The sequence below is a fragment of the Parasteatoda tepidariorum genome, chromosome 1 (assembly GCF_043381705.1).
Source record: "Parasteatoda tepidariorum isolate YZ-2023 chromosome 1, CAS_Ptep_4.0, whole genome shotgun sequence".
Taxonomy (NCBI): domain Eukaryota; kingdom Metazoa; phylum Arthropoda; class Arachnida; order Araneae; family Theridiidae; genus Parasteatoda; species Parasteatoda tepidariorum.
Genome location: NC_092204.1, coordinates 45,998,927 through 46,013,352, shown reverse-complemented (window position 1 = coordinate 46,013,352; position 14,426 = coordinate 45,998,927). Strand labels below are relative to the sequence as shown.

The 14,426-nt window shown below is 30.0% G+C and overlaps 2 protein-coding genes across 3 annotated transcripts; one reads left to right on the top strand and one right to left on the bottom strand.

The window, feature by feature from the left end:
* Positions 1-688: 688 nt before the first annotated feature.
* LOC107447820 (guanine nucleotide-binding protein-like 3 homolog) lies at positions 689-2,293 on the bottom strand. Its single transcript, XM_016062850.4, has one exon. It carries the CDS (start codon positions 2,086-2,088, stop codon positions 778-780), a length of 1,311 nt encoding a protein of 436 aa, XP_015918336.2. The 5' UTR covers positions 2,089-2,293; the 3' UTR covers positions 689-777.
* Positions 2,294-2,321: 28 nt separating this feature from the next.
* On the top strand, positions 2,322-11,126 carry LOC107447821 (uncharacterized). 2 transcript variants are annotated; one of them, XM_043051525.2, is made up of 4 exons: positions 2,322-2,753; positions 4,283-4,357; positions 7,460-7,496; positions 9,247-11,126. In XM_043051525.2, exons 1-4 carry the CDS (start codon positions 2,740-2,742, stop codon positions 9,460-9,462), a joined length of 342 nt encoding a protein of 113 aa, XP_042907459.1. In that variant the 5' UTR covers positions 2,322-2,739; the 3' UTR covers positions 9,463-11,126. The 2 variants fall into 2 exon arrangements, with proteins under 2 accessions (XP_042907459.1, XP_042907452.1); XM_043051518.2 differs by having other exon boundaries at positions 2,355-2,753; positions 4,280-4,357.
* Positions 11,127-14,426: the final 3,300 nt, after the last annotated feature.

The following is a 14,426-nucleotide window of genomic DNA, read 5'->3' as shown; positions in this document are numbered from 1 at the left end:
AAATTTCAGAACTATATATGATTTTTCATTTTATTTTAAGTTTTACCATCTATTAATTTTCATAAACCATATCTGGGCCCTTAGAAGTGAGAACATGTATGTTTCAACCATCATGAAAATTTTACATATTTTTTGTTTTTCAAATCTATGTTTTAAGTTTTGAATTTTTTTTTCTTTTGTAGGACCTCTAGACGCATTATAAGCATTTTGAAGGAAGAAGCAGCATTTTGTTTCATACTGGTGAAATTCTTGTCCTTCGTACTGGGTAAAAAGGAAATAAATAAAACTGTACCGAAGAACACTACGAAATCAAGCACAAAATTGAGAGACAAAGCATATACAAATAATAAAGTTCAAATAATACAAAGTTTTTTATGATGTTGCTTGTTATTTTTTTGTTGACCTTCCCAGTGGTTTAATATTATTAGAATAAGCATAACTGTAAGCTATGCAGAATTTAAGTTAATATAAGGTAGTGGGCTCTTATATATTTAACATTTTCAATATACTAAGTGAATTTGCCTTATTTAAAAAATAAAGCATTCAAAAATATTACTTGGTCTATTAAAAAATCACAAGTTTACTACGGTCTTAAGTGTTCAACTTTGTTTTGCTGCTCAGAAGCTATAAAACATAGAAATTTCAAATTACGATAGGAGTGTAGACAAATGTACAGTGAGAACAGAGGTTTAAAAAAAATTTAACATTTTATTGATAAGTTTGAAAATTATTAAGTTTTGAACTTAGCAAAAAGTACCATGCACGCTGCAATTCAATTCAATTACATTCCAGACTAGAAATGTCAAATGCTTCGCTCATTTCTGCAACATAAGTTGAGCTTATATATGTAGATGGCTTGAATACCTCAGGAGGTAGTGTACAATATTTTATATAACCTCTATTCCAGTCATTAATTAGGCGTCTAGCACCTTCCTCAACATTGGGAATGCCACCCTTTTTAAATTTACCCATTCTTTTGGCTAACAAACACAACAATTCATGTGTCGATGTGAACTCGGGAAAGGTGTAGTGTAGTCGAAGTTGAGTGTGACCTGCTCTTTCTATGACAGCCTCAGCGGGTGTGATAACATCTTTTAATGTTTCAACTTTAACAACATTTCGCAGTGCTAATGTCGTAGCAGAGCCGTCTTTTGCAAAAACAACACCAGGAGAATCCAAGATTTTTATGTGTTTATCTAACGATACTTCCTGAACAGACTTGGTCACACCTGCCGTAGCACCCACACCGCATGATCTTGATCTCTTCAAACTGTTGATGACACTGCTTTTACCGACATTAGGAAAGCCAACAACTCCCACTTTTATTGTGGTTTGAATATTCTGGCTTCTACAATAATTTCCTAGCACTTTCATTAGAAAAGAAGCACCAACACATCTGCTTGATTGCTTTAAGCTTTCATTGATATGAATAGCGGCAACCTTAGATTGAGAGAGGTTTGTATTCTGTGATTGTGTTGAAGCTTTGAAAGCAACAGTTGGCAGTTCTTGGCGTAGATATTTTAACCAAGCTTCAAGACTTGCTCGAGGAACCAGATCGATTTTATTTAATACCAACACTAGCTTCTTTCCACTACTGATGACCATTTCTTCAATCTGTGGACACCTACTACCCAAAGGATCTCTGGCATCCAGAACTTGCAAAATAACATCAGCTGCTTCGACTACTTTTTTCAAGTCTTTGTAATATGACTTGAAGTTTTCACTATTCACTTTCTTTTCTTTTGGTTTATACTCAATAATATTACTTTCATACTCACTATCCTTCATAACAGCTTCATCGACGAGTGCTTCAAGTCCTCTATTTTCCATCTGCTGTTTAAGTCTACTAGCCTTTTGTGCTTCGCGGAGATCCTTTGCACGTTGTTTTCTCAACTCAGCTTCTTTAAGAATCTCATCTTTAAATGGAAGACTGTTTGGAACGCCAGGATCTTTAGGCTTCCATTTATTAGGATTTTTCTTCTGTTCTCGACGAAGCTTACGTTTATGGTCAGCTGCTTTTTTTATTCTCTTGTATTTTATTCGACAATGAACTTGCTTGCTTTGTTTGCGATGCATTCTAGCTGGCATTTTCGATATTTTAAAATATTAGTCAAGCCAAATGATCAATTTTCAAGATTCTTTTGAATATAAAAACTTCACTGTCTTTCTTAGGAAATCAAGTTAAAATACAAACACACGTGTTTACCATGGTGTTTACACAGGAAATGAAAAGAGATACGGTTACAAGCAATCGTTCCTCCTCATTCCTAAGACTTAAGTTTTACACTTTATTGTCTGGCATCTTCAAAATTCGATACAGAAATATCTGGCATCAAAAAGGAAGTTCGTAATTCTATCCGTCGTAAAAGTTTAATTCAGCAGAACTGAATAGATTTTGCGAACTGATATGTTTTTTATACTGTTTCAAATTTTATAGCATTTTCAGAAAAATCACGCACTATTTAAGTTTACTCAGAACATGCAGTTGATTCATATCCAATTTTTAATGTTCACTTTATTATTATTTATTTACGATTTAGAAAAGAATTTAGATCAACAAATATAGGCGATGAGCGAGCAGGTTTTTGTCCTTGTAAATTAGTGGAATTCTTTTTCAAATTCAATTATTTTTACAAACTAATTGGATTAAAATCAACATTTTCTCTTTTTTAACTAAATGATAGGAAAATTTCAAGTTTTTAATTAAATTTTTGAACTATCTATTTATAATCAGAAACAATGACACACTGCAGGTATGTCTAATGCTAATAATATTAAATTTTAAATAAAAACTAAAATAATATAATAGAAATAAGTGTTTTTTATATGAAATTTAGGTTAATATTGAAACATATTAAATGTCTTGTTCATCTTTTGTTTCTAATATTCATATGTTGTCTTGCTATAAGTGCCAAAATAGTAGAGAGTTTTGTCTTTTTAGTTATTTTCTTAAAAATGTATGAAGTCCTATTCATGTAACTTTATATGAAAATTAGCACTATGGTTTTAATTTCAACAAAGCTTTTCCTGAATACTGTATTAGTTTTAACTTTTCTATTTGATATCAGTTTTTACCAGGTTTTATTATTGCAATTTACTATTCTATCCATAAACTACTATTTACTACTTTGTGTGATTTCGTTGTTGATTTTACTGCTACGGACTTCGCGAATTTTAACTATTCCTTTTATGCGATGATGATTTACAAAATGCAAAAATAGAAACAAATAGGTCTCTTTTCTCTCAGCAAAATACATGAATATTGCCTATATTATTAGAATTTTTAAAAAAATATTACATATTCAGTTGAAAAATATATATACAGTTTTTTTTCTGCATAAACTCAGTGCTTTTGTTCCTTTAAATTAGTTACATATCTGATTGTTATTATTAAAAGTATCTTGCAAAAAGATATTAGTGCTAGAGAGTTTTGTCATAGAAACCATGAAAAAACTCTGCTACATGAATTTTTTACTGGTGAAGAACTAGTGCAATTATTCAATACACTGCAATGTGAATGAGCAATGTGAGATGGATGGAGCCTCTTAACTGTTTTCTTTATTCTGTAAATATTGACCTCGATTTTCGTTGCTATTTTAAACCAGGAAAAATATTCTAACGATTATATTAAATAACCAGCTTTGCTTCAATGTAGTGAGAAAGTGGAACATGCTTCAAAATTGGTATTTTTTTAGATTTGGAACAAAGTTGCAGCAAATATTAATATCTTGGCGATAAACTAGATTGATAGTTAGCTTTGCTACGCCTCAAAATGAAAAGATGACTGTTTTACCTGTCAACAAATTTTATATCTATATCTTTATCATCATCTTCTTGCTACTCAGGATAAATCAGGTCCATATATATCTTTGAATTATTATACACCTTTTTGTCCTTTTTTCGGAAGAATAATATGATTTTGGTTATGGACAGGATTCTGCTTAAAAGGAAAAGTTTATATTTTTATTTATTATAAAGTTACTCTTAATTGCAAAAAGTTTAATTAAAAACACTTATATAACGTGTTTAACTTTTTGAAATCTGACAATTTTTGAAAAAAATGTATCTCTTTCTGATTTCTTCCATCATTTAAAAAAAACATTTTCTGACCGATGTAGTGTCAGCAGCGTTTACTAGATCAATTTTAAGCATATAGCATAGCTTCTAAATTATTTTGCCTTTTTTTTCACAATTCTAAATTAAAAGTTATAATGTTAATTTAAAATGATAATGTTAATTTGAAATGTTATTTTGTAAAGCATTCTTTTTTTGTGCATAGCAGAAAACGCCCTAGATGTGAAGAAGATTGTTGTGAATTAATGCCTATTTCAAAGAGAATTAATGATCTCCATATCAGGTTTGTGATAATTTTCTTCAGCATATTATCAGTTTTCCATATAATTTTTTATGTTAATAATGTAAAATCTTTATATAACTTCACTTAATTTGTGAGGATTCATGTAGAATGGAATATTTTGTTAAGTTCAATTGTTTTATTATCTTGAAGTAATTGTGGTTTCTATGTTTTTTTCAAAATAGAATTTCGTACTATAAAACTGTACTGATTTTTCCTAAAAAAGTAAGTTTGATACTACTAAAAATTGTCATTATATTACCTTGTAGAACTGTTCTTTAATGTTTTGCTGTTTTATTATGGAAGATATTTATTATGTCTTATTATGGACTATAAAACTGTACCAGGGTGCGTAGCGTTTGTAAAAAGTACTTAAAGGTGCTTTTTTGGGGATTTCGTTTTTAAAAGCTTTTAAAGGTGCTTTTTTCAGCTGGCGTTTTTAAAAAGTGCTTTTTTTCCGAATAATTTTTTTCCCTTCAGTGATATCTGGTGTATCCCATGTATTTCCCGAAAAATGGGGAGTTGGCTACGTAATCATTCACGCGGACTTCATGTTGTACCCATGTTATGACTTGCGCATGCGCGCACACTTGAAACCGAAACCCGAGTGCTCCAAATCAGATAGAGAATATTTATATTATACATATTAATTTTGTTCTTGTTTATTTTATTTTACTTCTAACACTTTTTTTGCCGTAGGGGGTAAGGGTACTTTTGTTCCTTTTGTTCTGAGTTCAGGGTCAAATTGAATTCACTCGGTAATGTGGGAAAGTACTGATTGTTTCGATTTACGCCCGTTTCTTTTTGGGGGTTTTTTAACGCTAAAACTGTTCATAAAAAGTTTTTGTTTTTCAATAATATCATTGATTGAATATGAATTTTTTGAGTGCTTGAACATTTTCGTAAAGTGCTTGAAAAGTTTTTAAAAAGTGCTTATTTTTGATTCAAATATTTGGCTACGCATCCTGTGTACTGATTTTTCCTAAAAAAATAAGTTTGCTACTACTAAAAATTGTCATTATATTACCTTGTAGAACTGTTCTTTAATGTTTTGCTGTTTTATTATGGAAGATGTAAAATTGTGCATATTGTATATTTTCTAGGTGTAAAATTTTATGATCCTACAAAATATAATCTAAAAATTTTTCTTCAAAACTTGTTTTACACTATTTTTTAAAAGCAGACAAAGGAAAACTAAACATCTGCTTTAAAGTGACATTGCATTTTGTTTTTTTATTTTAAATTAATTACCAAAGTCTTGATACATATACCCCGTTGAGAAACGATATGCTTAATTCCAGTCTTATAGAAAGAGATATGTTGCTTATTGATCTATAATTCACCCATTCTTGTGCTTCATAGTCCAAGCAATGCCGGCATCAACCAATGTCTTTCTTCAAATCACCAAAGATATGGAAGTCACAATTAAAAGAACTTTCTAAGTTGTATAATATTAAAGTGTTTCCCATCCAAATTTCTGAGACTGGTTGGTTTTCCATGATCAGACCATCAATTCAAGCAATCAAATATAACTTATTGGCTCAATGTAATGGATCTGCATGGGCATCCTTTTAAGAATTTTTTCTGCCACTCATTCAGACATGTGATGATAAATTTAATATGTACCAGCACCCTCAACCACCAAGAAATAAAAGAAACCTCTTCAGGGACATAGTAAACTTATATTTCTGGGAGGGGGGCATTCCCATTTTGCCGAATCATAAATTAATAAATACGTAATTCAATAGCTTCAATAAAAAAATTTATTCTGTTGCTAATATTTTCACAATATGTTAATTTTTTCTACTAATATATTACTAAATTAGCGATTTCATACTTAATTATTCTAGTCAAGAGGTGCCGCGATTGGTCAATGGGTAAGGTACTGGACAGTTCTGAAGATCTAAAATTTGATCTGTAGAGTTGACTTGAAACCTTATGCTTGAGATATGTATCCATCTGTCTGTCAAAGTAAAACTTGTCATGCAGAATTTCATTTGTATTTTCAAATTTAATTTAATTAACAAAACTTTAATCTTCGTAACTGTGCCGAGCAGCCAATCAAATTTGCCGAGTGGGGAAATTTTTTGCGTGATCTCTCATCCACGCACCCGTGCAACTCTTTGTGTGCTTCAATTTCAAAAGTTGGATGAAGACACTTATCATTACACTCAATTTTAGAACAGGAAAGAAACAACTGTGTAGACTTGCGTGTTTTTACTATGCATTTCTCTTACCTACCAGATGGAAGTTTTGATATCTACTGACATTGTTGGAGTTTTTGGCAAGATATTTGTTTTATGGTGTATTTTCCTTTTTCATTCAACTGCCCTACTTATAAAGAGAAAAGTTTGTTAGGAATAAATCATGTGTTTAAACAATTTAATGTGACTACTTCTAGCATTTACTTCTTATTTTAGACATGCTTATAAGATTCTATCAGCCTATTAAATAATATGGTACCCCATTTAGTATCATATATTTTGTTTAATTCTTTGTCATTAAGTAAATACCTCTTCTTTAAAATTTTTCCTTTTGTGTGGACACTTGTCATATCAGCAGCATCATCATCATCAGCATTGGCACCTTTGTGAGTCTGGGCCTACCTCAGAAGCTTTTCCCATTCTGCCCTTCTCCCTCTCAAAATTATATCTTTTTCTACAGTTGTTTGCTATCGCGGATAGCGCCAAAGATGGTTCGTAGAACCTGCCTTTTGAAGGTTGCTAATAACTTCTCTTCCCTTTTTGTTAAAGTCCATGTCTCTGAAGCATAAGTCAAAACTGACTTGATTAATACCTTATAAAGTAAAATCTCCTTCTTTCTTTTTATTAAGTGAGATTTCAATAATGATCTTAAACCATAGAAGCAGCGATTGGCTGCAATTATTCTTTTTCTGATTTCAAGATAAATGTCAATTTGATAGTTTAACTTGTCATGTCGGCAATTCTCAAATGCTTACTTCTTGTGTGACTGTCAAAAACAAAGAGACGTTTGAACAATTCATGATGTGATAAAAAGTTTTATGTAATTTTTTTCAAATTTGATAGTAAATTTGATGATATTCTAATTGCGTATAGTAATATGCTTTATTTATATTTTGCTTAGGAGTGGATTAACAGATCCAAGTGCACCAATAAATACTGTAAGTATTATAAACATCTTAAGATTTTGATTAATGAAGTAATTTGTTTTTCATTTATACATGGTTGGTTTTCTTTATATCTGTAATACCTAAGATGAGATTATTAAATAAGTTATACTATCAAATTTTTGGTATCATTTAAGTTAAAACATTAGCTACTTCTAACAAACCACTTTTAGGATAAATTTAGATGGTATGAATTGCAATATTTTTCTTTATCAATAACACCTCTAATTACTTAGGAGCATTTGCATTTAACTATTAAATTGATACTAATTTAATTGAAAAATTAGGAGGTGATAGTGATGATCATAAAAAATTTTTTCATTGATATAACATCCCATATTTTATAAAAATTTATGATTCAATAAATATATTCTAAAAGATATAATTTTATTATATATCGGCTTTCATAATTTCATTGTTATATGCAGTGCATAAAATAAAAATGGAATACCTAAATTACTTTTGATCTGTTTTACAAGGCTTTTATAACTTTGCGTAGTTCTAAGATTGAAATAATAATTTTTAATCAACATGCATCTTTGTTCTGTGACTAAACAATAGCTTTCTATCATTCTTTATTTTCAGCTTTTGCATTTGGTTTAAAAAATTGTAAATTTACATTATTTACTGTGATGGGAGACTATTTGTAAAATGTATTCTACTGATTGAGTCTTATCTATTCTATATTAATTGTATCAAAATTATTAGACTCTTGAGTAATTTTATGAAGGAAAAAGAAAGAAGGTTTAAATTATTAAATTTTCCAATCAGAAGATTTAATATGGTTGAATTGTGAAGCGAATTTATTTTGATGAAATGATCTGAAAAAAAAGTACTTTGCTTCATCTAAAAATGTAAAGTCTCCAGAAAAGGGAATAAATAGTCGTAAATTTAAAAAAAATTGAATTACGTTAGCAAAATGATCAATTGTGCTAGTATATGCTTTTCAGCTTTGTGCATAATTTCCTAGTGTTGATTTGTACCGATTTATTGGTTATTAACATATTCACCCCGTACAAAAAAATGGGTATTCAGCTAGTTTTTAATAAATGTTTCAGCCAATGCCTCTAAGTCACGGTGAACAAATGCAATTAAAAAATGTTCAATTTTGCGATTTTTGAAGAGTGAGGCCTCTAGGATATTGTAATTGGTAAAAATCTGATTTTAATAGTTTTGCCAGGTGGAGTAGCCCTTAAACTTTTATGTTTTACCATACGTCTGGAATTATTTGAGCTGATCAAGAGATTTATAAAACACGTTTATCTAAAGATAATTCTGTACAAAAAGAAAAAAGATATATAATTATTTGTTTAATAAGTACTGAAAAATTTTGAATTTCAAAGTCTGCAAGTGTTCATTGAATTTAAAATTTTTAATTTCTGTCTTTTATTTGTGAATTTTTTGCATAAGTGATTTACTTCATGTCCTAAGAAAGCATAAGGAGTTATGTTTTGAAGAAAAAGGTATCAACTTCACTTTGAAGAGAAAAAAAAAATTAAGCTTACTCCTTTAAGCTCAATGGGTTTAGTTGTTCTAAAAAACTGAAAAATCGATTTTAGTCAGAAATTTGGTTTGAAGTTACATTTTACATGGTTATTGTCTACCTTTACGTTACACTAAGTGCCTTCTTGACTCTAAAACTCTCCAAATTTAGTGACATATATCTTATTTTATTGTGTTTATAGATGTAGTTATCTGTTCTATTTTCGTTACTCTTCTTTGATATTTTATTTCCCCCCTGTAGATTCCAGAAATGCACCCAAGAGCACGAAATGTGCGGGAGATATTTAATGGAATGTATGTGCCTGAAATGCAAAGGGAAGTTGGCATGACAAGAGAAGTGAATGTGATGGGTGCTTACAGGCCTGAACTAAGTGCTTCTGAAAATCCTTATTACTATCAAGTTAATGGTGTTCTGTACGAAGCACACGCCATGCGCATGCAAAGATTATCAAAATAGATACCTCCTTGATTTATATTTATTTCTATTACTATTATAAATATCAAAAGGTGTGCTTGACTTTTTGAATGGGCAATAAATGAGTGGAAAATTTAACAGAAAGCTAGGAGAGTGTTGCCTTGTGTTCATTCATTTAACGAGATTTATCACTTAAATGTGTATCATATAAAATATAAATAAAAAAAGAAATCTTCTATTTTGTAAATATGTTTTACTTTCATTGTATAGATTTATGGCCTATTTTTTATTCTGTTCTATTATTGCTATTTATTACTCTTGAAACTTTGTTTATTTATATAACCCTTTAACACTTGAAAGACAGATGAAACCGATTTGGATCCTCTTGTTTTTTGTTGCCCTGTAATTCTAAAAATAACTTACTGAAAATCTTGAATATTTCTCTGACTTTTTATTATTTGATCCAATGTAAATGCTTATTTAATCATTCACGTGTTAGCCTTATAGAAATATATATATAGAACCTATACCTAGAATGAATGATGGGAAGGACCAGAGTGGCTCTTTAGGTATCCCATAATCCCGGGTAGCTTCGGTTATAAAGTACCCTTTGGTATATATAAGGTACCCCTGTCTTGATAAAAGCAAGGGTATTTCAAGATATCTATAATTATTATTCATAGATAAAGGCAAATTCAATTATTTAATAAACTATTGTATACATACTTGAAAAAAACAGTGTTTTGCTTGATCAAATATTTTCTTTAACCAAATCGAATAAAATACCATTAAATTTCGATGAACAAGTATATAATGAATTACCTGATTGGAAATTCGCTTCAAAACTAAACAAATGCAAAAATAAACAAATTGAAGCAAAAGAAGTTTTGAATCAGGTAATATCTTGCCATTTCAGTTTCTTGGAATTATTTATTTTAAGTCTCCAATATGTTTTTATTAAATTAATTTTGATTATATTTTATCATTTCGGATGTCTAATTTATCTTCACACTAACAATCTAGGAAGGGCCAAACTGCCCCCTTCAGTCTTTCTAGGTATACTACAATTTGAAGTTTTTCTTGTGTTATCTGTCAAATTTGAATTCTGTTTTTGGGTGCAGTCTAGTTGTCTTTCTTCCTAAAAAAAATAGCTTTGCCAGTGCTTCACAAGGTTATTTTTTTACAAACTTGCTAAAGTAACAACACAGTTAAAGGGTTAAAAAGAGTACACAAAAGAAATTTTTTTTTGTTAACTCAATTCTATATTAGTCAAGATATTACTATATATTTTTTTTAATTATTATTTTAGATCAGTTTTGCCAAGATAGTATTATCAACTGAAAGAGACAAAAATTAAAAAATAAATAGTTAACTGTAAAATAAATTCTTTTTGGATCAATCCCTTTTTTTTCTTCCTGATGTTAAATTCCTTTATTTATGTCTTAAGTAAGTTTAATAGAGAATTATAGTGCAGTTTTCAGTGTAGTATTATATTTGTAATTTTAAAACCTTTATGAAATTTCTTTTTATTATGTATTTACTATCGTAGCATGTCATTAATGCATCATAGCTATTTAATCTCTTGCTGTTATATTTCATTTTTATTGCAAGAAGATTTCATATTTATTTACCTTGTAAATAGTGACTTCATGTGTTTTTTTTTTTGTGTAATAGTTGCAATAATAAATCATTCTTTTCAAATCTAAGCAGATTTTTTTCCTTATACTAATGTCAAAGTTATATAACTCATATTATGAATTTTATCTCACTTAGAGTAGTGTGTAAATTTTTATAAAATTATACCTTATTTTTTTGTTTTATGCAACAATTTGCATAAAGGAAAACTAATGCATTTCAATGAGTTATAATTTAATCATACTGGCAAAAATTCCTACTCATTGAGTAACATAGGAAAAAAAAACTATAATACAGGTGGTAATCAATCAGCCACATTTGCAAAACAAGTATAAGACCTTGAGGACTAAACTAGTTGCTGATCATTCCACTGTCAAATCAAGTTATTTTGATTTTTATTTATCTTGGCTACTCTACTGAATTCATGTACTATAAGTTTATGTATCAGAAATGAATTATTTTGAATTTCTTTTTGTCTTTAAAAAGTTTTGAAATATACTCCAATATAACACAATCCAGAAAAACACTCAATTATGTAAAATAACTGAAATTTCAACACACAAATATATGTGTATATTTCTAAATCTACATAGACTTTTTTTTTTCCTTTAAAAGTTATGAAAATGAATAGGGAAAAATTAATATTTTTAATTACATATTCAGAAGTTGAACAGAATGATGCGAACATTTATGTAATAACAGTATTCAAGACTAGCCTTCTGTATATCCAATCCTTTAATGTTATAGAATGAATTAATCTTGCGCCAAAGTTTGCTGCCTAAAGGGTCAATTTCTCAAATGTATCACTATGATAAATGGTTGGATGGACCGGGATAGCCTGCTCGGTAGGGCGCTGGGCCCATGTCCGAGAGTTCGTGAGTTCGAACCCCGCCAATCAAACTCCCCAAGTAACCATACATAACAAATCGATACCTCTGGGGGTACCGGATTAGAGATTGATCATTCTCTGATTCAGGTCAAAATTACGATCTGTGGATGTATGAATGGGTCCGCCTTATAAACGGGTGTAACGTATGGGTGTGGTAGCAGTCTAATTCTTGGCCATAGATGGCGCCACTGAAAAACAAGAACAATCGCACTACTCTCCCTTAACAGGCATACGGGAGAGAGAGTGGTTGGATGGAAAATATATGTGGGCGTTTTGGTCAATTCCTCTAACTTCAAAAGGTGACAATTTTTGAAATTAGATTTCTTAGGAACTATTCGACCGATTTCACTCAAATTTTGCCATGTCAAATTATATTCTTTGAAATGATGTAAAAAGTAGTATACCTTACAATAAATTTTTTTCCCCACTAATATTAAATAAAATAGTAAATATTTATAATTGTAAGCAAAAAAATTTTTAAATTTGTTTTAAAAAATTTCGAGATATGGTGAAATGCGCAAAAAATAAAATTAACAATGAAAAATCCTAACTTTGGACCTCTTTCCTGACCAAACTATTGAGACCCAGATTTTGGCTGTCCACTATATTTTGGCTGTCTGAAATCCGAATCCGTCGAAAAAAAGCTATGTTTATTCAGAGAAAGTACTTTTTTGTGTCTGATTTCGTAACTTAAAATATCGTCTGCACTAATTAAGCAGCATATTTGAGGTTAACCCTTCGTATCATTAAGAATGGCTCCTAGAAAGAGAAGATCTGATCATTAGATCAAAAGTTATTAAGGGTGGTCCATTTTTTTTATGTTGCGCACTGTATTTACTTATGCAACAGGGGACTTAATCTAAGAAGTGGTGTGTTGAAGTGTTTGGATGCCCTGGGGAAAAGAAGAAGTTTAATTTAAACCCTGTATTCGTGTAATTAAACCTGCTTCGGGAAGTATACTTTTATTCATCATCATACTTTTATTCATGTATATTCATCAGTATACTTTACATAATCATCAGTATACTGTTATTATATCAAATTCATTAATTTTTAAATTTCGATGGGAAACTTATCCCCCTATGAATTTGTGTGGTCACCTGTGTTGTTGTTGTTTCTAATCCCCAAGAGGTCCATCCCACTTAGACCAATTCCATAAGTCCAAAAATGTCCAGGAAGTCTAAAAACAGATGAGGTTTTGAAAAAACCTCGTCGATCTTAAAATCGATACAGTTTAGAATATGCTCGGGCGAAGCCTGAGCAGTCCTACATTTAGTGCAAAGTCCAAAAGTCTTTTGCCCCTGAACATACGAGAGACACCTCAAGTGACCACTTGCAAAGCGAGATAAACAAGTCTGCTGGCTTCTAGGTCCCTCAAAAAGCAAGGCACTTCCAGGTCGTTTTCTGAAATACCAACTATGCGGAGGAGGAACCCTCCAGAGGTCCATAAACATTTTTTTGCACTCTNATTAATTTTTAAATTTCGATGGGAAACTTATCCCCCTATGAATTTGTGTGGTCACCTGTTGACTCAAGAAAATAGAGGGGGAAAGTACCAATGTAGAGGCTTTTTTTTTAAGAAAAAAACAGTGTAGGTTAGTGTGTGGCCAAGAAGAGAGGCTGACATAGGGGAGCTGTTTTCTCTTGTGCGTTTTTTCGTTTGATAATTTCTACTCAAGTTTTATTTGTTTTCATAAACACAGAATTTATAAATTCGTTTATTTATAAGCGCAGAAGTGTAAGGCTAATTCTTAATAGTAGATGAAATTTTGAAAAAACCCCACCCATACTACCAAAAAAAAAATGGTCTTAAAAATCAATGGTAATAAGCTAAATTATTTTCTTTTGATAAATTAATCTGAATATCAAAACATTGTAACATAAAATTAATAGAAAAAAAGGGTTAAAGAAAAAAGGACCAAATCAACATTCAAATTTTTTTTTCTTATATAAAGTAAATAAAAAATTTGTATGATAAAAAAAAAATTATTATTTACAACATTACATTTTTACGCCTCCTTCCCTCCTTTCAAATGCAAAGAATATATAAATTTCAATGATCTGAAACTTAATTATTAAATTTGTTTGAAAATCATATTTTAATCTCCCTAAAATAATTTAGTTAAGACAAATTTATCTTATGTAAATCATTTTAGGAAGATTGAAATTTAATTTTTCAATCCTGTTATTTTAAGTGACTCCTATTTTTGTTGATATGGATTTGTTTAATTGATAATTCTTCTGTTTTTTATAGATAACTTTATTTCTGTTTTCACTTTTGTTTTCCTTTCATAATTCATGATTAAGTTGAATTCTGCGATATTTATCAAAAAGGTTCCTGGCGCATAACCATGTTTTTTTTTTTTTTTTTCAATTTCAACGTAAATTCAAGAGGGGAGGAAACTGCTACAAATTTGCTACAAAAAAAAAAAATAAATAAATAAAAAATAAACAAATATAAAAATACTGTGGAACCAAGATT